We start from the raw sequence: 24,273 nt of genomic DNA on the forward strand, positions 1-24,273 counted from the left end.
GACAGTTGGAGCCTTCGTCGAGTGCAGAACTTTCTTAAAAAAAAATAAATAAATTTACAGGGCATCATGATGGATCTGCACGGGGGATAAGGGTCTCGTATGGATGGTGTTTGGATAAGGGTCTGGTACCGATTTTGGGGGGGGGGGGGAGACCCCACGTAATTTTTTTTTTAATTTTGGTATAGGGTTTTCCTTAAAAATCTATAAAAGGGACTGGTATGGATTGGGGTAAGGAAAAACTCCACGCTGTTTTTTTTTTTTTTCACCTTTTTTTTTTTTTTTTTTTATTGCCAGCAACTTTTTTTTACATTCAGCTGTCAGTGGGGTATTCCACTGACAGATGATGACTCATCAGTTGTTAAGGACCTGGCAGCAGCCGCTCCTTAGCAATCAGCTATTCTTCAAATAGAATTTGGGTCAATCAATGTTCGACTGGTTCGAATTCTAATCGTCCCAAAAGTTAGAAAATCCTTAGAAAACGGATGTACACAACGGATGTAAAAACTTAAGTCCGGATCTCTTTTTCATCCATTGATGGAGTGGATGAAGAAAACGAAACGCCCATGTGAAAGGCAGCCAACAGTTCTTCAGAATGCCTATAGAACCATCTCTGAAATGAAAGGCAATCTGAGTTTGCACAATTACAGTTCATTATTGAATAGCAAATTTTACTACACAGTGATTTTTCAAAAACGTATTTCATTCTAAAGGGCACTATTGTAATCTATTCCACAGCCATGAACTGATAGAAGCCACAAAAATTATAAATAAAGATAATTTATTTATATAGAACAGGAGATGACAATTAAAACTTGTCTACTACAAACTTGTCGATGTACTAAATATACCAGATGTTTGTGAATGAGGAATATTGCTGGATTCTCACGCCGGCCTCCATTTAATGTTCTTCACACCCTGGAACTGTCTTTTTAAGGAGTTATTGTCAGCCCAGTCAGCATTCAGGTATGAAATATCCTCATCCTCTTCAAGTTTCTGGAACCAAGAGACAAATATTAGTTTGCTGGTTAGCGAGTAAAGCCAAAATGCTATTTATCTATGTGTGTGATACATGTTAGGCTGTATGCATACTATAAACCATCACTCTGTACAGTTACCAACCCCATTTACAGTTGGTAAAAAGGATAAAAAGGATATATTCCCCTTTAAAAAATAGCAATTTTTGTTTTTTTTGCAGATAAAAAATATGTGCATTTAGTATTTTTTTTAAAAGGAGTCTGCAGAGGACTGAACCTACAATCAGGCTCTTGCATGCTCTCAGGATGTTTGCCTGTACCTTGTACAGACAGGCAGTTACCTAATGCCTTGTACACACGCAACGATTGTTGGCCATGAATTTTCGGCCAACGTCTGATCTGCCGATTGTCGGCTTGTTAGTATGATGCTTCCGACAACCGACTGCGACTTTTCGGCTGAACAAAATCTGGTGTGCAGGCTATAAAATTTTTGTTGGCCGTCAACAGAATGGCCGATTTTCCGTCAGTCAGTACAGATTTCGGCAGACAAAAATCTGATGAGCAAGACTGGGCATGCTCAGAGAAGAAAAAACACACGGAAAGTTAACCATCACATGACATCACTTCTGAAGTTGGTTTTTGTTGGCCGAGAAAATTTGTGTGCAGTCTAGAGCACATTTCAACCAACACAACAACACTGGACAAAAGACGGCCGATCGGTCGGCCGATAATCGTTGCGTGTGTACGAGGCTTAAGAGCAGGAAGATCGATGGACTATGAGAGCGCTTACCAGCACCCTCGTAGTTCATTGAGAACTACAAGCTGTCAATGGCAATGGCTAATGGCACTTGCAGGCACTGATTCACAGGTTGAAAGCATGACGCGGCCGTGTGGACGGGGCCCTTCATGGCCACATTATTTTAAAATTGTGATAGTGGGTGCGGGGAGAAGATCCCCCGCTTGCTGTCAAAGGGAGGGGGGGGGGAGGCTGCAAATGCTGGAACATGTTACATATCCCACCCTAAAGAAGGGTGAAAAGTGTAACATGTTCCGAAGGTAAACTTATCCATTATGGAATAACCTGCCATGTTTGACATTCATTAAATGAATAATAAATCCTACATATTTCTTATTATTCTTTTCACATCAATGTTACATTTTGCAGAATTGAAAGAGGAGGTCCATCCAAAAAAAAAAAACAAACACTATATAAAAGTCAGCAGCAACAAATCCTGTAGCTGCTGACTTTTAATAAAAGGAAACTTACCTGACCAGGGATCCAGCGCCGTCCTTATCCGGGCTAATTCTTCACTAGCCTTCGGGTTCCCATCGCCAGCATCCCAATTGTGGGCAGGCGGCAATGCGGCTTTTGGCTTCACAGCTGGCTGTCCACTGCGCATGCGCGAGCCGCACTGTGATTTGCAAATGGTGTCCTGCAGGCTTCTGAGACCTGTGACATGTCCCTGAAGACTGCGGGGAGGGAAGAGGAGAGGAGAACTTCCACTCGGATAGCCGAGGTGATCACACTAATATCAGCTTGTTGGCCATCAATTCCAAAACCACGTGCTTTAATATATACTGCAACTATAACACCTACCACTCTTCTGAGAAGGCTTTCCACAGGATTTTGGAGTGTCTGTGGACTCATGTGCCATTTAACCTAAAAGCATTAGTGAGGCCAGGTACGGATGTTGATTAGCTTGCAATTGACCTTTCAATTCATAGTAAAGGTTTTCAGTAGGGTCGAGGTCAGGGCTCTTTGCAGGTCACTTGAGCTCCTCCACACCAAACTCATCAATCCATATCTTGGTACACAGTGGCACAGTCAGGCTGGAATAAAAAAGGGCCTTCCCTAAACTGCTGCCACAAGGTAACCGTGCATTGTCTAACATGCCTTTGTATGCTGTGGGCAAAGGCATGCGCACGGGTGCATTAGCATAATCGCTCTGTTTGAAGGCGGGGAGATGGAAAAGATCTCCCTCTTAATAGCTCTGCTATAATAGAAGTGCTTATGCACTTCTTTTACTGTGCCGGCAGAGAGGTTGTTGGGCCGGGGCCATATATATGTAGAAACACGCATGCATGTGTGTTTGAGCTTTGGGGTGCACACCCTAATGCCATAGGCTGGGCACACCTATGGCTGTGGGATAAACACTACCCTACACAGAAAACATATGAACTCAATATTTAAGAGGTGGGTCCAAAACTTCATACAAGTGGCAACATGGTGCAGGTATGATGGTCAGGCGTCCAAAACTTTTGTCCCTATAGAATAGCTCCCTGTACAGAACTCTGTGGTAAAGCTTTTGGTGAGGTCTCCCTTACAGCAGATGACATTCAACATAAAAACATAAAACATAAAAACACAATACACGTGAGGAGGGGAACCCTTGGGGGAATCAAAAATGGAGAAAGATCTGGGAGTCTTGGTTGATGATAGACTAGGCAATAGCATGCAATGTCAAGCGGCAGCTGCCAAAGCCAGCAGAATATTAGCATGCATAAAGAAAGGGATGTATTCCAGAGATAAGTCTATAATCCTTCCACTTTATAAAACTCTGGTCAAACCACATCTGGAGTATTCTGTCCAGTTCTGGTCGCCAGTCCTCAGGAGGGAAGTGTTGGAGCTGGAGAGGATCCAGAGTAGGGCAACTAAACTGATTAGGGGCTTGGAGGACCTTAATTATGAAGGTGGGGGGTTCTTTACTGTTAGGGCTACAAGATTGTGGAATTCTCTACCACAAGAGGTGGTTTCTGCGGGAAGTATGGTGGCTTTCAAAAGACTCTTAGACGTACAACTCAAGGATCAGGACATTAATGGCTATATGAGAGGATTACAGCCACACACACCTACACAGGTTGAACTGGATGGACTATTGTCTTTATTCAACCTCACCTACTATGTAACTATGTAACATAGAGGCTACAGCGCAAAACCATACGTTTGTAGCCCAGTCAGTGCAGTGAGGCACAGAAAGCCCAGCAGCTTCAATCAATGTATTTGCCCAAATTCCAATTACACACCGTACCTCTCACTGGATCTGAGCTGAAGTTAATGAACACATGAGTAGGGTGCCACATATTACCTTGAATTGCTCCTGCCTCCTATGGTAATACATCATCATGTTCTTCTGCTCTTCCTCTGAAATGACAGGCTCTCTTGCTGGAGCTCCTTGTCCTCTCTAGATGGGTTTAAAGCACAAATATATACTAAAATACATAGGTAGTGATAAAGATCAAATCAAGAGGCATGCACAGCATTTATGTACACTGTCAGGATATATCATAGGATATCATCAACATCACGTACGACCAAAACCACACTCTGGGCTGTCAGTGGAAAGAAATTTCTATATAAAATGAATGTTCGTTCTACTACAAACTAGACTGCACAGATAACAAATAAGGTCCATTCTGATAATGGCCTAAGAAACCGGATTGCAGCAATTTGAAGGGAACCGGTCAGGATAGAAATATGGGAGATGTGAACGCTGACTTGTTTTCAAAGGTAACCTGTACAGAGAAAATATGTAGGCTGCTACGGAGTAATCCTTTTGAAACAAGTCAACAATGGCAGTGTCTACATTTGTATTTTGGCAGGTTCCCTTTAAGCTCATCTTTATTGAAATTTGGAGATATTACCCATAATAAGTACAATGCTTCATCCCACTACGATGAAAATGTACTATATGGCCAAAAGGTTTGTGAACACCTAACCAATACACCTACTTATAAAGCTAAAAGTATATTGACTCCTCTCTAAATTATTGAGTTCAGGTCCTTTCTGTGAAGGGTCCTGTTAAGGTGTTACTAAAGTCTAAGGCCTAAACTTTTACCATGTTTGCAAATCCATTTTGCTTTTAAGCTTGTGGCCTCATTCAGTTCCTCTTCCTAAAATTCCACCTTCCTTAGTTTCTTTGGATGGCTCCATCCCCTTAAGGGGTCCCATGGAGCCACCTTTGCAGGTGTGATACTGGCTGGCTGCGTGCACAAGTCTCCTTAAAGAATATGTAAGCCCACTATTTCATGTTCCTGATGTACAATGTACTTGTATGAAAAAGTATCCTGTGCTCTATTGCTTCCTTTATGTGAAATCCCTGGAGATTCCAGTCCCTCCTCTGCTTTCCTAATAAAACCCCACTAGGCAGGAGAGCAGAGCATGGTAAGTTTTCTAGCGGTGCTGGGAACTCAGTGTGCTCTTCCCCAATGATAAGAATTCTGCTGACTTGCCCATCCTGCACAGCCATTCACTGAAAAGATCAGGGTGCTGCTGTTTCTCCTACCTCATCGCTCTATGCAGCTGAGAACAGAGGGTATTTGATCACTTGTAAAAAAGGGGAAAATAAGGTATTTATAATTGTTTTTTTTATCTCTATTTTGCCTTTTATTTCTATTTTAAACTTAATGGGTTGTTTTACAAGGTGAGGGTTTATATATACTTTAAGTGCATAGAAAAGAACAGCCCCAGCAGCAAGTCACTCCCCTGCTTCCCTCCTCCCTGTGCTGCCCCTTCCAAACAGTCAATGAAGTACATAGGCTACTTAGAAGGTCAGGGAAGTGGTGCCCTGCAACCTGGAAACAGGGGTGGTGAACATGCAAATTATTTACATTGGGCACACTGGGGCAAATCAATGTACTTGGGCATGCACTACTGCTGGGTAACAATACACTAAGTAAAAAAAAATAAAAAAAAATGTAAAACCACACTGAGGAGTTGGAGTCACTAAAACTTGAGTGCAAAATCTGGTGCAGCCCTGCATAGCTACCAATCAACTTCCATTTTTTTTCCCCCAAGCTTAACTGAACGAGCTGAAGTTAGAAGCTGATTGGCTACCATGCACAGCTGCACCAGATTTTGTACACTCTAGTTTTAGTTAATCAACCCCAGAGTGTTTAGTACTACATCAATGCTCCAGTATACACTTGCAAGCAAGACTTTTCTGACAATTGTGCGCTTCCAAAATTAGTAGCAACATTTTAGGAAATGTTTTTTTTCGGTTCCAAAATGACTGTGGCCCTTTACACAATGCCAGCTCCATAAAGACATGGTTTAAGGAGTATGGTGTGAAGGAACTGCACAAAGCCCTGACCTCAACACTACGAAACCTTTGGGATGAACCGAAACACCGATGGGGAGTCAGGTCTTCCAATTTAATATCAGTAACTGACAATACAAATGTTCTTTTGGCTGAATGGACACAAATTCCCATGAATACACATCTCTAAATTATTGCTCATGTTTTTTGGAATGGAAAGTCCAACTAGCTCATACGGTGTGATAATCAGATGTCTGCATATCTTTGGCCATGTAGAATAGGTAGTAAGAAAATGTTGTAAGTACCTTTTGTATCTTCACAATTATTTTAGTCTTTTCATTTTTGCCCACATAGTCAACAAGTTTCTTATTCCTCAGCAGCTCCTTCCCAGCCCACCACAACTGGGCATCAGGTTCCTCAATGACCATCTGTCCGGCCTAAAATACAAAAACATATGAATTAACAAAAATTACTGGAATGTGAGAAAAATCATCATTCTATTTGATCCATAGGTGAAGGTTCAGATCATTGAGTGTGCATTTACACATGGGAATGGACCCTGCCTGTGATTAGATGTGAGAACCCTAGTGGGGATTCACAAGGTTAGCTCCAAGTAGGCAGCACCCTTGAAAGCAATGGGCTCCTACAGCTAATAGCACCTACTCGCATGTAATCTCTCACACAGCGATAACTTGCAAGTGATCAGCCCTGGACATGGGCAGTCTAAGTGATTACACATGCGTGGACACGATTAGCTGCAGGTGTGAATGCACCCCAAATGAGAATCAGAACATGAACTAGAATGCCTTAAGATGGTAAAGCAAAGCCCTGGGACACACACAGAAGCCCTCCTTACAGTTAGACATGTCTTTCATGTGTACAGATCAACATTCTTCCCTTTCTAAAAGCATTAACTAATAGTAATGGTTAAATGTGCTTTCCCATCCTGTACACAAGATTCCAGTATCAGACTGACAGCTGTGCCCAAAGAAATAGAGCCACCAGTAGTTCAGTATTCTGCCCCTCCCTCCCACAATCCAGATTATGCTGTTAAGAAAATAAAGCGATCATAAAACATTATTTAATATAACAGCCAGATTTTGAATATATTTAAGCTTCATTCACACTTGTATAAAGGGCCAACTATGATTTCCTTTTGCAGACTCACCAGGGTTTCCTGCAAACCGCGCAAGCCATAGGTAAGGGTTTACTTTTCCCGACTCATCAGGGTTTCCTGTGAATATCTGCAGGCAGGAAACCCTGTTCAAAGCAATGGGACGCTTTGAGCACCTGCAGCAATTTGCGAGCACTTGCATATAAATCGTACATGAAGCGATTACCTGCGGATGATCAGCCCTGTGCGCAGTCTGCAGGTAGCGTAGTCGGCCCCATATATAAGTGCGAACAAGGACAAATTGTGTCTGTTTTTCTGTCCTGTTTCAGAGTAGCGCTCTTTTGACTTATTTTTTTTCAACTTTATTGAGAATGTACAAAGTTACACTCTACTCAAGTCTCTGTAATGTAGCAAATAAGCTGCAGAATATCAGCAGCACCAAGGTGCAGCAAGGATGGAAAAAAAAAAAAATATATATATATATATATATTTTTTTTTTTTTTTTTTTTTTCTAAGTAAATGGCAGTTTATGACACAATCCTTTAGCAAACTAAATATAAATCAGTGAAAACATCAGGAGTCACACAGCCATTCGCGTTCAAGTGTGTTATGACATGTTCCACCTTGCACTCCCCTGGGTCGCAGACCTGTTGACTCTTTATGGAGTAGCAGAAGAAATAACGAGTTTGTGCGTTGAGCTGTTGGGAGAAAGTGAGTGAAAGGATTCTGGAGCAGTGGATTAAAATTCAATTTTGCCTTAAAGTTGGCAAAAGTACAAGTGTTTTTGAATGGCATAGGCAGTTTGAGGAGAGATGGTGAAGATGCCCACGATGACGAAAGAAGCGGGCAGCCAAAAACCCAAAGGATGGATGAAAATGTGGAAAATGAAACGGGATGATAACGGGAATCTGCTTAGAGGAAAAGGCTGGAAGACAATGCTACTGATCATGATGTGTTAGGTGTTCGTGAATTCTTGGCCAGAAATCCATTACAGAACTTAACCAACCACCTTGTTGCCCTGACTTAGCACCCTGTAACCCTGCAGATGGAATGAAATTCTGCACATCCAGCACTCTGCGACAAAGATACTGCTCAACATTGCAGAAAACAAATTCTAGTAATTAGGGTTGCACAATTTTTTATTTTTTTATCAATGAGTACTGATACTTTGTGTCAATACAAAATAAATGGGCACAAGATGCCATCTAGTGGGCAGTATATTAAAACTATTATAACTCACATTAAGTACATATATGGTCAAATGTAAAATCTGCATAGTGTCCCAGTCCCGTCGATGATAGAAAATCATGGCCGCTGGAGGTGCTCACAGGGGACCCCTGTGGGTATAGTGCAGAAGTGATGTTGTGATGTCAGCTTGGGGGTGGACTGCCTATACATCTCCTCCAGTGGCTGTGAATTTCTATCAGCGGGACAGGAACACTATGCAAATTTTGCATTTGACCAGATATGTACTCAAAAGGAGAAGTACAGTCAAAGCTCATTTGGCTGTACTTCTCCTTTGGATCACATGAGTGCAGTTCATTTTGCACTCCTGTGACCCGTTTTCCATACACAGTGGGCTGAAGTCTGCTGACGTCACAAAGCCGGTCCACTGAGCCACTGAGAGCCTGAGCCGGCGCCCCTCCACAGCCAGGCACTCCAGTGAGGCGGGGGCAGAGCAGAGGGCTGCTGTGGAAACTGAGTGACTGGCGGTGTTCAATTGCTAGGTTCTCAGTGTAGTGGCGGCAGGGAACAGATGCAGCATCGGAGCGATGCTGCATCCATCTAGGCAAGTATAAATGTGCAAAAACCCCGATTCAGATACTTCTCATTTAATGAGAGTTATAACATTTACATAACACAAGTGATGGGTGGAATCGACCCACATTCCTGTTCAAATCGCATGTGAGAGTTTTTGCACCAGTTCATTTTGTAATGATGCAAAGTATCAGTTTCGGTATCAGGAGCATTTTCACTAGTGCGAGTACTCGTGAAAATACTGGGTATGGGCGCGGATACCGGTGCATCCCTACCAGGAATGTTTCCGGCAGTGGCTTTACAAGGGGACTACTTTGAAGGCGACAAGAGTCACTAGCGTAAAAGGTAAGCAAAATTATTTTTTTCTATAGTCCAATCCGTAAATAGGTTGTCACACCTCATACTAAAAGAAAACGGACACTTGGAAAAAAAAAATATCTGAATCCTGAGACTATCTCAGGATATTGAGATTTAAGACAAAGAAGCAGTCTACAGTAGGTCGAGTTGAAGATCTCAGCTTTGGTGAACCTTTGGTTTCCACCATGACACGATGCAGGTCTACAGATAATGACTTTCAAGATGTGCGGAGCATCCTAATTTACAAATACGAAAAACATCAAAACTAAACTAAACAGAGGCCAACATGAATGTGTGAGGAGTCACAAAGGAAAGTCAGGCAAACATCAAGAAGACCAAGGAAAGAGTCTGGAGCTTAGTCCAAAGACAACACATAGATCAGACATGGGTCAGAGAGGACAAAGCACACCAGTGACATGGGAGAAGATGAATATGTAAGTCTGATTCCAGGGACAATATTTGATCACAGGCCGTGTCTTTCTCAGGCCTCCCCTTCCCATCGTACATTGTCCTGCTAACAATGATGTGGACAAATCTGGGAACTGGCCTGTCTCATACCATCCCCTAGAGAAAGATCAATTGGATGGCATATTTACAAGTACCAAATAAAGATTATAAAGAATGTCTAAATGAGAAATGTCATATCGCCAAACTAAAGAATGGTTCAACTCATACTTCAGCTAAGCAGCAATTTTAGGAATGTTCTAGCATGGCCACACAAGAGGTGTCCTCCTCCATTACGTCTTGGCACAGATCTAAAAAAATCTGCAATGTTACATTTTAGCTAAAGCAAAAAATAACGTATAAAGTTTAGGATGCAGTAGGGGTATGGACTCTGCATTTATTGGGGGCAATGCTGTGGCACTCTGCATTTATTGGGGGGCAATGCTGTGGCACTCTGCATTTATTGGGGGGCAATGCTGTGGCACTCTGCATTTATTGGGGGGCAATGCTGTGGCACTCTGCATTTATTGGGGGGCAATGCTGTGGCACTCTGCATTTATTGGGGGGCAATGCTGTGGCACTCTGCATTTATTGGGGGGCAATGCTGTGGCACTCTGCATATATTGGGGGCAATGCTGTGGCACTCTGCATATATTGGGGGCAATGCTGTATCACTCTGCATTTATTGGGGGGCAATGCTGTGGCACTCTGCATTTATTGGGGGCAATGCTGTGGCACTCTGCATTTATTGGGGGCAATGCTGTATCACTCTGCATTTATTGGGGGGCAATGCTGTGGCACTCTGCATTTATTGGGGGGCAATGCTGTGGCACTCTGCATTTATTGGGGGCAATGCTGTGGCACTCTGCATTTATTGGGGGCAATGCTGTGGCACTCTGCATTTATTGTTATGTTGTCATGTTATTTATTTTTTTTTGGGGGGAGGGGGGGGGGGGCGCCGGGAGGGAGTCTTGCCCGGGGAGCAATTTAATGTAGAACCGCCACTGGGTATGGTAAAGCTGTTGAAAAGAGAGACAAAATGGTGCAACCTTATGTGCACAAAAATGTATGAATAATACATTGATATATACAGATTTTTTTTTTTTTTAACCACTTGCCGACCAGCGGCCGTAGTTTTACTGTGGCAGGTCAGCTCTATTATGCAAAATATTGTACCTGTATGTCGCTGTAGATAGTGGGGGGGGGGGGCACACCCGCCAATTGGCCAGATGGGGAGCCAGTCAGCAGATCCTGCGATCACTCCCCTTGGAGACAGAACGGCAGTCTGCCTATGTAAACAAGGCAGACCGCCCTTCTGTCACAGATGAACAAAGGGATCCTGTGTTCCTACTATTTAGTCTCTAATTTCATCCAGTAAGTCCATTCCCCACAGTTAGAAAGCACTCCCTAGGAGCACACTTAACCCTTTGATCGCCCCTGGTGTTAACCCCTTCCCTGCCAGTGCCATTAGCACAGTAACAGTGCATATTTTTAGCACTGATCAATGTAGTAATGTCACTGGTCCCATCAAATGTCAGTTAGGTGTCCGCAATGTCGCAGTCCAGCTAGAAATCACTAATCAGCGCCATTACTGGTAAAAAAATAAAATATGAAAAATCTATCTCCTAGTTTGTAGACGCGATAACTTTTGCGCAAACCAATCAATATACACTTATTTTTTACCAAAAATATGTAGCAGAATAGATATTAGCCTAAGATGATGAAAAAAAAGCAGTGTAGTTACCTCAATTTGACTTGCTATTGGTCTCTTGAAGCCTCTGTACAAAAGAGCTGACTGGGAGAGGGAGAGACAGGATTGGGAACCAATCAGGTCTGCTGCATGCCAATGTACTGACAGGGAATATGCTCATAAAAAGGAGAGAGCACAGTGACTGACTCGTTAGTCGAATTTTATGATTTTTGTTTATATATATATTTTTACATTTTCCAAATGTCTTAAGGCCATTAATGTGATGAGCTGGGTCCTCTTTTTTTAAATCTTCAGCGATGGACAGTTTTGATACAAAAACTGAATTTTTGTAAAATCTTACCTGTAAAATTCCTTTCTCTGAGTCCTCCGACAGTCGCCGCCTCTTCATATTCGTCACATATGGGGGTATTAGACTTTGCTCCGAAGGAGTAGCTAGGCAACAGAATATGTTAACATTAAAGCTTTTAACATATTCCACCCTCAAGGGGTGGTCCCCTCAGTCAATACCCTCCTACTTCCTGCAACCATATCTCAGTTTTAGTGGAATAGCAGTAGAGTATACAACCAAACCCCAAAAGAGGGGCGGGGGCGGCGACTGTCGGAGGACTCAGAGAAAGGAATTTTACAGGTAAGATTTTACAAAAATTCCGTTTTCTCTTACGTCCTCCGACAGTCGCCGCCTCTTCATATTCGTCACATATGGGGACATCCCAAAGCAGTGCAAACATGAGGGGTGGGAAACGCATCCGCGCCGAAAAGGCAACGCAGTCTCCGCATCAAAGAAAGGAAACTTACCAAAGGAAGGAAACCAGCTGGGCAACAGGAAAAACAAGTGCTCAACAGGAGCAACAACCCAGGAAAAGACAAATAACCAGGGGATAAAAAACTTATCCCAACAGCCAGAGGTCCCCAATAAAGGGACCCTAGGGAATTGCCGCACTAAGAACCTTGCGGCCAAAGGAAGCATCCGCCGATGCCTGAACATCTACTTTGTAGAATTTTGTGAACGTGTGCACGGTCGACCAAGTCGCCGCCTTACACACCTGGGCTACAGAAGCCCCATGACGACAGGCCCAAGACGTACTCAAAGATCTAGTAGAGTGCGCCTTCACAGGCACAGGGGGAACCTTCCCCTGCAAAGCATAGGCCTGTTCAATGGTCTGCCTGATCCATTTTGCGATGGTAGAGGCCGAAGCCGACATGCCCTTCCGAGGACCCTCTGGAAGAACAAACAAGGAGTCCGTCTTTCGAAAAGACTCAGTCGATTTAAGGTAAACCCTTATCGCCCGAACAACATCCAGAGAATGCAATCTCACCTCCTTTGGATGTTTAGGCTTCGCGCACAGCGAAGGTAAGACAATATCCTCATTAAGATGGAATTCCGAAACTCGTTTCGGAAGAAAAGAAGGATTAGGTCGTAAGACCACCTTATCCAAATGAACAACCAGATACGGAGACTTGCAGGACAAAGCTGCCATCTCCGACCCGAAGTGATCGCCACCAAAAAGGCGACCTTTTTGGACAACATAGACAACGAGATCTCCCTGATCTGTTCAAAAGGAGCACGTTGCAACACAGACAGAACGAGATTCAAGTCCCAAGGGGGCAAAGGATCCCTCCTAGGAGGAACCAGATGCCGCACACCCTGAACAAAAGTGCCAACCAAGGAGTTGGAAGCCACGGGACGTTGAAACAGAACGGCCAGTGCAGACACCTGACCCTTTATCGTAGCCAGCGCCAAACGCTGATCAACACCCGTTTGAAGAAAGGACAGCACACGGGAAACCGAGTACGTGCGGGGTGAAAACCCCCTGGACTCACACCAGGCAAAATAGGCCTTCCAAGTACGGTAATAAACCTTCCCCGAGGAAGACTTCCTCGCGTTGATCAAAGTATGAACGACCTCTGGAGAGAGACCCCTCTCCTTCAGGACCTCGGTCTCAACAGCCAGGCCGTCAAAGCCAGCGACTGTAAAGCAGGATGGTATATCGGTCCTTGAGACAGTAGATCGTCTCGAAGAGGCAGACGCCACGGAGCGTCGACCGCCAGATTCACGAGGTCTGCGTACCAGGACCGGCGAGGCCAGTCCGGTGCCACAAGAATCACCGTGCTGCGTTCCGAGTGTAACCTGCGAAGGAACCTGGACAGCAACTGAATCGGTGGAAACGCGTACATCAGCCTGTACTGATGCCACGGGGCCACTAACGCGTCCGACGCGTCTGCCCGAGGGTCGCGCGTCCTTGCCACGAACCTTTTCACCTTGTTGTTGAGACGAGACGCGAACAGGTCCACATCTGGAAGACCCCACTTCGCGCACAACATCTGGAAGACAGCCGGGTGGAGAGACCATTCCCCCTGATCCAGGGTCTGGCGACTCAGATAGTCCGCCTGCCAATTCTCCACTCCCGGAATGTGAACCGCCGTTATCGCCGGGACATGAGTCTCGGCCCAAGACAGAATGTCGGCCACTTCTCGAGCCGCTCGGGCACTCCTGGTGCCCCCTTGGTGGTTGATGTAGGCCACCGCCGTGGCATTGTCCGTCTGCACCCGAACCGGGCAGCCCTGCAGCCGGTCCGTCCAGCGATGAAGACAGAGCTTTATCGCACGCAATTCCAGAATGTTGATCGGAAGGGAAGACTCCCCCTCCGACCAAGTTCCCTGGGCGGATAGAACGCCCAGAACACCACCCCAGCCCGACAGGCTGGCATCCGTGGTGATCACCGTCCACGAGACAGGACGAAACGACTTGCCCCCGGACACCATCGGGGACTGGAGCCACCACAGAAGGTTTCTTCTGGTGCGATGACTCAACGAGATTTGAAGATCCAGAGATTGAGGTCGCCCGTCCCACCTGGACAGGATCTCCGCTTGGAGACCCCGCGTGTGAAACTGGGCGAAGGGAATCGCCTCGAAAGCCGAGACCATCAATCCCAGACATCTCATGCACGTCCGCAGAGACGAGTGCGGAACGTCCCTGAGGGACCTGACTTCCTCCTGAAGAGTTCTGAGTTTGTCTTCCGGCAGGAAGACCTTCGCCTGCACCGAGTCCAGAATCATTCCCAGGTAGGGAAGACGAACCGACGGACTCAGTGTCGACTTTGGAAAATTTATCGTCCAACCAAACTCCTGCAGAGTTCGCATCGTGACAGATAGGTCCTTTTCCAGACCCTGGCTGGTCGCAGACCGAACCAGAATGTCGTCCAGATACCCCAGGACAGAAATGCCCTGGGCCCTCAATAATGCCAGAACCGGTGCAAGCACCTTGGTGAAGACCCGCGGAGCCGAGGCGAGACCAAAAGGCAACGCCACGAACTGGTAGTGATCCTCCGCAATGGCAAATCGAAGGAACCTCTGGTGACCCTCGAAAATGGGGATGTGAAGATACGCATCCTTCAAATCGATGGAGGCCATGAATTCCCCCGGAACCAGGGCAGCCACCACCGACCGCAGGGATTCCATGCGGAACTTGCGAACCCGCACAGAGCGGTTCAGAGCCTTCAAGTCCAGAATTGGACGAACCTTGCCCTCCTTTCTGGGCACGGTGAACAGATTGGAATAAAACCCCCGAAATCTGTCCCGATGAGGCACCGGAACCACCACTCCCTGAGCCCTCAGGTCCCGCACCGCCAGGTGCAGGTCCCGCAAACGCTCTGGAGACAGTTGAAGATTTGAGGGAAAAAATCTGCTCTCCGGCCGAGAGAGAAACTTGATCTTGTAACCAGATCGAACGATCTCCTGAACCCACCTGTCCCGCACACGGGCCAACCAGGGTTGAAGAAAACCAAACAAGCGTCCCCCCACCCCAAAACTGGGTGAGGGCGCCCCTCCAGGCCGAACTGTTATGGGCTGCAGATCCGGATTGGCCGGACTTCTGTTTCCCAGACCAGGGCTTCTTCTGAGAGCCTTGACCTTTGAACGGCTTGCCCTTGTAGTGCGGCCGAAAGGCACGAAAGGACCCCTGAGGGGGCCGAAAATTAGCATGCTTCTTCCCAGAAGCCCCCTTAGCCTTGGGGAAATGGGGCAAGAGAGTGCTCTTACCCCCGGTGATCCCCTTAATCAACACATCCAAGGACTCCCCAAAAAGGCGAGACCCATCATAAGGTAGATTGGCTAAGGTCTTACGCGAAGATTGGTCCACCGACCAACATTTTAACCAAACCAGGCGGCGAGACAACACCGCCACGCTGTGCACACGTGCAGCCAATGGAACCAGGTCCAGGTCCGCATCACACAGATACATGACACCCTGGTGGATTTGATCCACCATATCCAGGGTCGCCGGCGAGGCCGAGTCGGCCACTAGGACGCGCCTAAGCATCTGCGTCCAACTTACGATCGCCTGGGCCGCCATGAGTGAAGCAAACAGAGCTTTAAGCATAGAACCCGTAACAGAATAAGTATGACGGGCAAGAGACTCCAATCTCCTATCCGTGGCATCACGGAACACAGGGGAATCCTCTGCAGGAATCGCAGTGGCCTTGTTCAAAACCGCAATTGCGTGATCCACTGGGGGAGGTACACACCACCTTTCATCAGTGGAAGGCGAGAAAGGATAACGCAGCTTGAACCTACTTGGCACAGCAAAAGGTTTGCGCAGATTGCGCCATTGTTCCTTAACAGCGCGCTGAAAATCATCATTGCAGGGAAAAACCTGCGGTGTCCTGCGTTTTCTCTGCGTCCCATAAGCCGCCAAGGCAGCGGGGGGACACACTTCATCCTGCAAACGCAATGTTTGCTTTATGGAAGCAATCAATTCATCCATGATTGCAAGCTCTTCAGGCGAGCCAGGGGGAGAATTATCAACCCCCTCAACTTCAGCCTCCACTTCGGACCCCACTAGATCTAGGGAGGAGCGGGACCCCGATAAGGAGGCCCCCGCCATAACAACCCCATCACCTTCACCCTCAGAATCAGAGGAAAGAGCAATTCTGGGTCTTTTAGTAGATTGAGCAGCCACCAGCATCTGCACCTGAGCAGCAAGGCCAGCCACAATAGTGGCTAAATCCCCCCCTGGGGGGGAAACAGCGGTCCCCTGGCTTTCCACCAAGGCGGTAGGAAATTTGCCCTCCTGAGAATCCATTGCCCCTGTAATACCAGACAATAAAGGGTTAACTGCCCCTTTAAGCAAGCGCGGCAAGCGCAGCCCACCGCACCACACTCAAGCACAATGAGACCCCCACAGGGAATATGCAAACTGAACACAGGCAATGGATAGCAAGAACAGAAGGATAAAACCTGAGGAGACCCTCGCCGCTGCTGCTGCCTCGATCGGTGTTCCTGGAAAGAGGAAGTGATGCTGCCAGGGCGCTCTATGAAAGCCTATGGAGGCTACAAGAAAATGGCCGCCATGCATGTAAAACATGCGGCCGGAGCGAGTGTAGGCAAAATGGCGCCGTTTGGCGCCGAAACCGCCGCTCCACAGTGTAGTAATGCACACATGTCATCCATGTATAAGAACACATGTCAGATCGCCGCAGCGATCGCTGTAAATGCCCAAACATGCCAAAAAAACATGCCCCACAGCACACAGCTTTTCACACTGACCAGACTGACACACACAGTGTCACACAGCTCCCCCCCCCCCCCTTGCAGCCCACAGCATGCAGCCGAGAGATAGGGAGACAGGCAGTGTGAATAGAGGCAGGTTACACAGTCCCAGACTGACACCCCCCCAGACAGACAGGTCCCCACATAGATACACTTACCTCTTAATGGCGTGGGGGACCCGCACAGGCGAACAAGCCGCTGCACATGAGGCAGGGAGAGTCGCAATTCAAGATGCACAAAATGGGGGTTAAGAAACCGCACGGCGTCCAGTGAGGTAGCCACCTCACCAATCATCCCTGCACCGAACAGGGATGGGTCGTTCACTGTGCCAGGAGCGTTACCTGGCTGAACGCTCGATGGCAGGCTGGGAAGCCACTGACCCACGACCTGCGACCAGGGGGGATCAGCCCGAGACCCAGCCCGCATGATCCTCTTCATCAGAAGAACTAACTAACGCTGACAAAAATAACAGCTAAGTAAAGGTAGAGAGAAAACTCAAACAAAATTTCAAAAAGAAGAAAGAGTCTGGGGCAGAAAGCCCCAGCACAGGAAAAGCCAGCCACTCCTGACAAGCTAGACATTAAAACTGAGATATGGTTGCAGGAAGTAGGAGGGTATTGACTGAGGGGACCACCCCTTGAGGGTGGGATATGTTAAAAACTTTAATGTTAACATATTCTGTTGCCTAGCTACTCCTTCGGAGCAAAGTCTAATACCCCCATATGTGACGAATATGAAGAGGCGGCGACTGTCGGAGGACGTAAGAGAAAGATATATTGTCAGCACCGCTCTCAGCATCACTGTATGAGTGCAGGACCAGCGCTGTGCATAAATCATATGCATGTCCCCCCCCTCCCCCCCCCCCCCCCTCACAAAATAGAGCTATCTTTTGGTGGTATTTGATCACCACTGCATTTTTTTTTTTTTGCGCTATGAACAAAAGATCAACAAATTTTCAAAAAAAGAAAAAAAAAAATTATATATTTATTTATTTTTACTTTCTGCTATAAAAAACATCCAATAAAAAAAAAAAAAAAAAAAAAAAAAAATTTAGGCCAATTTGTATTCTGCTACATATTTTTGGTGTAAAAAAAAATCCCAATAAGCGTATTTGGATTGGTTTGTGAAAAGTTTTAGCATCGACAAACTATAGTATATATACACTGGAATTTGTATTTTGTTCTTTTTATACTACTAATGGTAGCGATCAGCAACTTATAGCAGGACTGTGATATTGCGGTGGACAATCTGACGCTTTGTGGGAACCAGGGACACTAATACAATGATCAGTGCTAAAAATATGCACTGTCACTGTGCTAATGACACAGGCCAGGAAGGGGTATACATCTAGGGCGATCAAAGGTTTAACTGTGTGCCCAACTAGTGTTTTCGTGTAAACTGTGTGCTGCTCTTACTAAGAGAAGTGATGCATTTTATTCCCTGCTTTTTAGGGACACAAAATCCATCACTTCCCCTGTGTCTCTGTCCAATGATCGGCAGGTGCTGGCAGACATCCATTGCCCGGCACCCGCAGATCGGCTTCTGCTGTGAGTAATCACAGCAGAAGCCACGCATCCTGTAGGCGACAGTACAGAATCACACACACATAAAATATATATATCTTACACATATATACACACACACATACATACACACCAGCTTTGTTATATGGCGACAGCGCTGATACCCCAAGCAATGCTAATACTCCAAGCTACTGTGCCCTCACTGCCACCTGAAAAGTCTAAGCAGTAGGGGGTTGGCCTAAAAATGCCGACATGACTACCATACCTCTGGAATATTATGGGATGCCCACAATTCACTAGAACACGCCTCCAAATACACCCCTCTTTCTGCTAACTGGAGCACATACACACCTAATTGCACATGCAAATATTTATTCGTGTCAGCAACGACTACCAGCTCACTTATTGCAATCATTGCTGAAGATGAGGAGGCGCTCGCTGCTGCTGGCTGTTTGTCAGAACCTTATGTGAAGCGGCAGAAGGTACGGAACCAAGTTGCTGTCTTTATGTTCTGCATTTGCCAGCCACGGCTTTTAGCACCATTTGCATACTTCGAAAACATGCAGGATTCTGATGGCATGGTTGGATCTGAACCGATGACCCCAGGGCTGCCAGGCAGAAGTGCCAACCACCAAGCCATTGGGCTGCCCAGATGCAAAATATGGTTATACCCCTGTATCAACATTTCTTGTAGCACAAGGACACACTACATAAATGCAGCAACATAAACTAGCATACCATCTACACATAAAGCCATGGAAGCTGTATAACATTTTGATACAGGATAGAGACCACTCCAAAATGCCAAAAGTACAATGCATGACCTGCAAAATGGACTTAGGGTTGCAAATGTAAATTTGTTGCAACACTCCACACTAAGTGAAGCAAAGCAAGACAAGACACTCCAAAAAATGCCCTAAAAACATGGGAGAAACCGAGTTTTTACCCATGTGCAAAGAAGCTATGAAGAGAGAACCAATGTGGTACAAGATAGATCCCCCCGAGCACTCATAAGTAAAGAACATGGTAAAAGATGTTGTGTGAATGGTACCAGCATTACACTCCTGCTGCAGAGTAAGCCAATGACATTCACTACAAGGAAGTCATGTATAGGTCTTAAACAGTGGTCTAGGATGGGCACAGGAACCACACACGGCCTCTCGGTCCTAGTGTTAAAACACTAATTGGCGGCAGAACTCTGCAAAAACTTACCGTTAGTTTACCGGTAACGGCTTTTCTGATGAGCCTTCCAGGACGGCCCAAACATGAGATGATAGGCTCCTCCTACCGGAAACACAATCAATTAAACATAGTTAAAAGGCCCCACCCTTCCCTCTGCCCCTCAGTTGTAAAAAAGTATCTTCCACAACCAATTTCTCGAGGGAAGTGTTCAAATTAATTTTATAGGTACTTACCCCTTAATTTGTTTGCACCCTTTTAATAGGGCGGGTAGGCCGGCCGTCCTGGAAGGCTCATCCGAAAAGCCGTTACCGGTAAACTAACGATAAGTTTTCTCAAATCGCCTTCCAGGACGGCCCAAACATGAGAGGATACTAGATTACCCCTGGCCTACCTTAGGGTGGGACTACTGCCTGTAAGACCTTCCGTCCAAAGGTTAGGTCCTGTTGAGACAGTACTTCTATCCTGTAGTGTTTCAGGAAAGTGTCGTGGCTGGACCAAGTGGCTGCCTTGCGGATCTGTTCCCAAGATGCTCCTGCCTTCTCGGCCCAGGATGTTGCTAGGGCTCTTGTAGAGTGCGCTTTTATTTTACTAGAAGCAGGGATACCTGATGCCTCATAAGCGGTGGTAATTGCCTGTCTGATCCATCTAGATACTGAAGGCTTAGAGGCCTGCAACCCTTTCCTAGGTCCAGTGTGAAGAACTAATAGATGGTTTGACCTCCTAAAGGGTCTTCTCCTATCTAAATAAGTGAGCAAGGCTCTTCTTACATCAATGCAGTGGAAACTTCTTTCCTTACTGTTCTTTGGGTTATCACAGAAGGAAGGCAGGTTTATCTCCTGTGTTCTGTGAAAAGGAGATGCTACCTTCGGTAGATACAGAGGATCTGGTCTTAAGACTATCCTGTCTGGAAATACTACCATAAATGGTTCTTTTATAGAGAGATCTTGGAGGTCTCCTACTCTTCTAGCTGTCGTGAGCCAGTAAGAAAGTCAATTTTAGGGACAACATTTTAAGGGAAATCTCTTCCAATGGTTCGAAGAGAACCCTAGATAATGCCTCTAGGACCCTTGTCAGGTCCCAAGGTGGGAACCTGTCTTTTACAATAGGAGTAACCCTTTGTCTGGCTAACAAAAATCTTTTTATCAGTGGCTCTTTCGCCAGACGGGTGTCTAGGAACACCGAGAGAGCCGCCACTTGTACCCTAGGTGTTAATGGCCTCACCCTTATCTACCCCATCCTGTAGAAACTCTAGGATTACAGGGGTAGAGGAGGAGGCAAAACCTTTTTGCCTACCCCAGGTACAAAAACTTTTCCATACCTTAGTGTAGATCTTTTTGTAACAGGTTTCCTGCTCAACAAGAGAGTATCTACCACTCTCTGCGAGCAACCTTTTGAAATTAGGAGCTGGCTTTCAGTAGCTAGGCTGCTAACTGAAAAAATTCCGGGTCTGGACACAGAACAGGACCCTGTGACAGTAGGTTTTGAGAAACTGGAAGTCGCCATGGGCAAGCCACTGCCATGGCCTTCATTGTGGCAAACCAAGGCCTCCTTGGCCACCAAGGAGCAATTAAAATCAACCGAAGATCCCCTGACTGGTTTAATTTTTGAAGGACTCTCGGGATCAACATCAGAGGGGGGAAGGCATATGCCAGGTTGAATTGCCAAGGTTGGGCTAGTGCATCCAACCCTGTCATCCCTCTGGTCCGAGTAAGGGAGAAGAATTTTTTCACCTTCTTGTTCTGCGCCGTGGCGAACAGGTCTATCTCTGGGGTTCCAAATCTCTGAATTATCATTTGAAAGACTCTGGGATCTAACTCCCATTCTCCCTCTTGAATAAGATGACGACTGAGGAAGTCTGCTTGTAGGTTGTTTTTCCCCCTGATGTGAACTGCTACCAGGGAGACTACCCTTTCCTCGGCCCAACTCAGGATTGCTGTAGTCAAATCCAAGAGGGGTCTGGATCTGGTTCCTCCTTGCCTGTTCAGATATACCACTGTTGTAGTATTGTCTGAAAGGAAGAGAACTTCTCTGTTGAGGATGTTTTCTCTGAAGGCTTCCAAGGCCTCCCCCACTGCCTTCAACTCTCTGAAATTTGAGGAGGCTTGAGCTGTTCCATAGTCCCAGATCCCTTGTGCCTGGGCTCCACTCATGTGGGCTCCCCACCCCTTTGTACTGGCGTCCGTGGTAATCTCTATAGGATTCCACTGTCCCCAGGGTCTGCCCTTCCCCAAGTTGGTTTGGTCTTTCCACCATATCAGGGATGCCTGTACTTGGAGTGAGGATGACGTGCTCGTCTAAAGAACAGAAGTTCCCTTGTGTGCAGTTGTGCCCACACCAGTGCTGGTATACTGGCTGACATAAGCCCCAACACCCTTAGAACCTCTCTCCTGGAACAGGATGGGGAATCTACCAGTCTGGACTGCGGTACTTATTTTTTCCCTTTTTTCTTGGGGCAAAAACAGTTTTTGAGCCCTTGAGTCTACCTGGAAACCCAGAAAATTCCGCATCTGGGAAGGTACCAAGGCTGATTTCTTCAGGTTGATGAGCCATCCAAGACTCTCCAGGAAGACTATCACCCGGTGGGTATCTAGGTTTACCTGGGCCTCTGATTTTCCAAAAATCAGTAGATCGTCCAAGTAAGGGATCAGGGCAATCCCTAACAGGTGTAGGTGAGCCACTGCCTCCGCAAGAACCTTTGTGAAGATCCTTGGACTGGCGGCCAGTCCGAAAGGTAGTGCCCTGAACTGCCAATGTGTTGTCTTTCCTTTGGTTTCTATAGCAAATCTCAGGAATTTCTGATGTTCTGGATGGATGGGAACATGCAGATAAGCATCTCTGAGATCCAAGGTGGTCATGAAGACGTCTTTTAATAAGTTCTTCCGTACCGAATAAATTGTTTCCATAGAAAATTTTTTGTACCTCAGGAACCAGTTGACCTTTTTTAGGTTTATTATTAGCTGGAACTTGCCTGATGCCTTTGGGACCACAAACACATGGGAGTGGAAGCCTTGAAGATGTTGATCTTCTAGAACCGGAATTATTACTAGCTGCTCTACCAGTTCTTGAATTCCTTGTAGTAGGGCTTTTTTTGTTTGGGGTTTTTTGGGAATTTGGGTCAGGGTTATTGTAATAGGAGGTATTGAAGTGAATTGAAGGCGATAACCTTCCTGAATGAGGGTGTAAATATATGGGGAGACTGAAATTTCTTTCCACTGGGTGAGAAATTGATTCAGTCTGCCCCCCACCTTGACGCTGGCGTCACTTGTTGTCTCTAGAGCCTGCAGTGGAGTGAAAGAGCAAACTGTTCCTTTGTCTTCCCTTCCTGAAACCCCATCTTTTGTTAGGTTCCCTTTTACGTCTATTTTGACTTCGTTCCTGGGGGCCTCGAAAAAATTTCCTGGGAACCTCCTTCCTCTTTACCGGAAATTTCTTCCCCCTTTCTGAGGACCTGGCTAAGACCTCATCCAAACCAGATCCGAAGAGTAGAGATCCCTCAAAAGGCAAGGCGCAAAGCTTTGTTTTTGAGGTAAGGTCCCCCTCCCATTCTTTTAGCCAAATGGCTCTTCTGGCCGAATTTAGGAGGGCACCTGTTTTGGCAGAGGCTACGACAGACTCCACTGCTGCATCAGCCAAGTAAGCTACTGCTTTCCCTATTAGTGAAAGGGAGTCCTGTAGGTCTTGGGGTTTTTCCTGTGGTAAGTTTTTGTTCAGCCTGTCAAGCTAACAAAAGGTATTCCTTGCCACACAAGAGGCAGCTAGTGCTGGAGCCATAGTAGAAGCATTCGCCTCCCAGGCCTTCCTCAGAAGGGACTCCGCTTTCCTATTCATGACATCCTTAATACTGCCTGTATCAGCAAAGGAGAGGTCAGACTTTTTGGTTACTTGTGCCAAGGGTGCATCTAGTTTAGGGCTTTTTATCAGCTGTTCGATATCCTCTTCTTTAAAGGGAAATCTGCATTTCCAGGACACTGGTCTGCTAAACGTAGTCTCCGGCCGCTGCCATTGTTGGAGAACCAACCCCTTTAGAGATTGGTGGATAGGAAAAACTCTAGAAAGAGTCTTACCTAGACCCTTATAGAGTCTATCCTGGGCTGAAGTCCCTTTTGGCAAATCGGGTATCTCTTCAGAAGCATACACTGCTTGAAGGAGCCCTTGCATGTTATCCAGCCCAAACAGATTTCTGGTTGGTTCTGTCTCCTCTGTTTCCTCTGAGTCCCTTTCCCCTACTCCCTGTGAGCTGGATTGGGAGGCTGAGCGGTCTCTATCCTCTTCCACCTGTCTACTCCTTTGTAACCCTGAAGGTAGACTCTGAGAAGGTGACTGGCTGGCCTGTCCTGGCCTAACCGAAAGGCTCTCCTGTGAGGAGGTACCCTCCCCTGCAGGAGATACTGTGGATCCTGAATTTCCTAATGAGGACTTCACAGTCTGAATTGTCGTCAGCATTTCCTCTTGGACAGTCTTTAGGAAATCCTTCATTAAGGCTGAAGATTCTTTTCCTGCTAGCTTATAAATACATTTGTAGCAGAAAGGTTTTGTGTGGGAACTAGGTAGTCTGTCTGCACAATTACCACACTTTCTTGAGGCAACAGAACCTAATAACACTGGTGAGGCAGTAGAGGTTTCCTGA

General features: G+C 46.2%; 1 protein-coding gene and 1 pseudogene across 3 annotated transcripts in view; both read right to left on the minus strand.

The window, feature by feature from the left end:
• Window positions 1–815: 815 nt before the first annotated feature.
• LOC309547465 (cilia- and flagella-associated protein 298-A) overlaps window positions 816–24,273 on the minus strand; it is a 37,247-nt gene continuing 13,789 nt past the window's right edge. The window contains exons 5-7 of one of the 2 annotated variants that reach the window (XM_082247327.1): window positions 6,316–6,447; window positions 4,061–4,156; window positions 816–993 (exon numbers count right to left, since the gene is read on the minus strand). In XM_082247327.1, the coding sequence (XP_082103453.1) occupies window positions 883–993; window positions 4,061–4,156; window positions 6,316–6,447 (339 nt within the window). In that variant the 3' untranslated portion in view covers window positions 816–882. The remainder of the gene's footprint in view (window positions 994–4,060; window positions 4,157–6,315; window positions 6,448–24,273) is intronic. The other variant, XM_082247326.1, reaches the window with a different exon arrangement.
• LOC309546625 (lamina-associated polypeptide 2-like) lies at window positions 22,905–24,122 on the minus strand (annotated as a pseudogene). Its single transcript has one exon. The product of its transcript is annotated as a lamina-associated polypeptide 2-like (transcript).

This window comes from Pelophylax lessonae (assembly GCF_965119305.1).
Source record: "Pelophylax lessonae genome assembly, chromosome: 2".
In the NCBI taxonomy this organism is placed as follows: domain Eukaryota; kingdom Metazoa; phylum Chordata; class Amphibia; order Anura; family Ranidae; genus Pelophylax; species Pelophylax lessonae.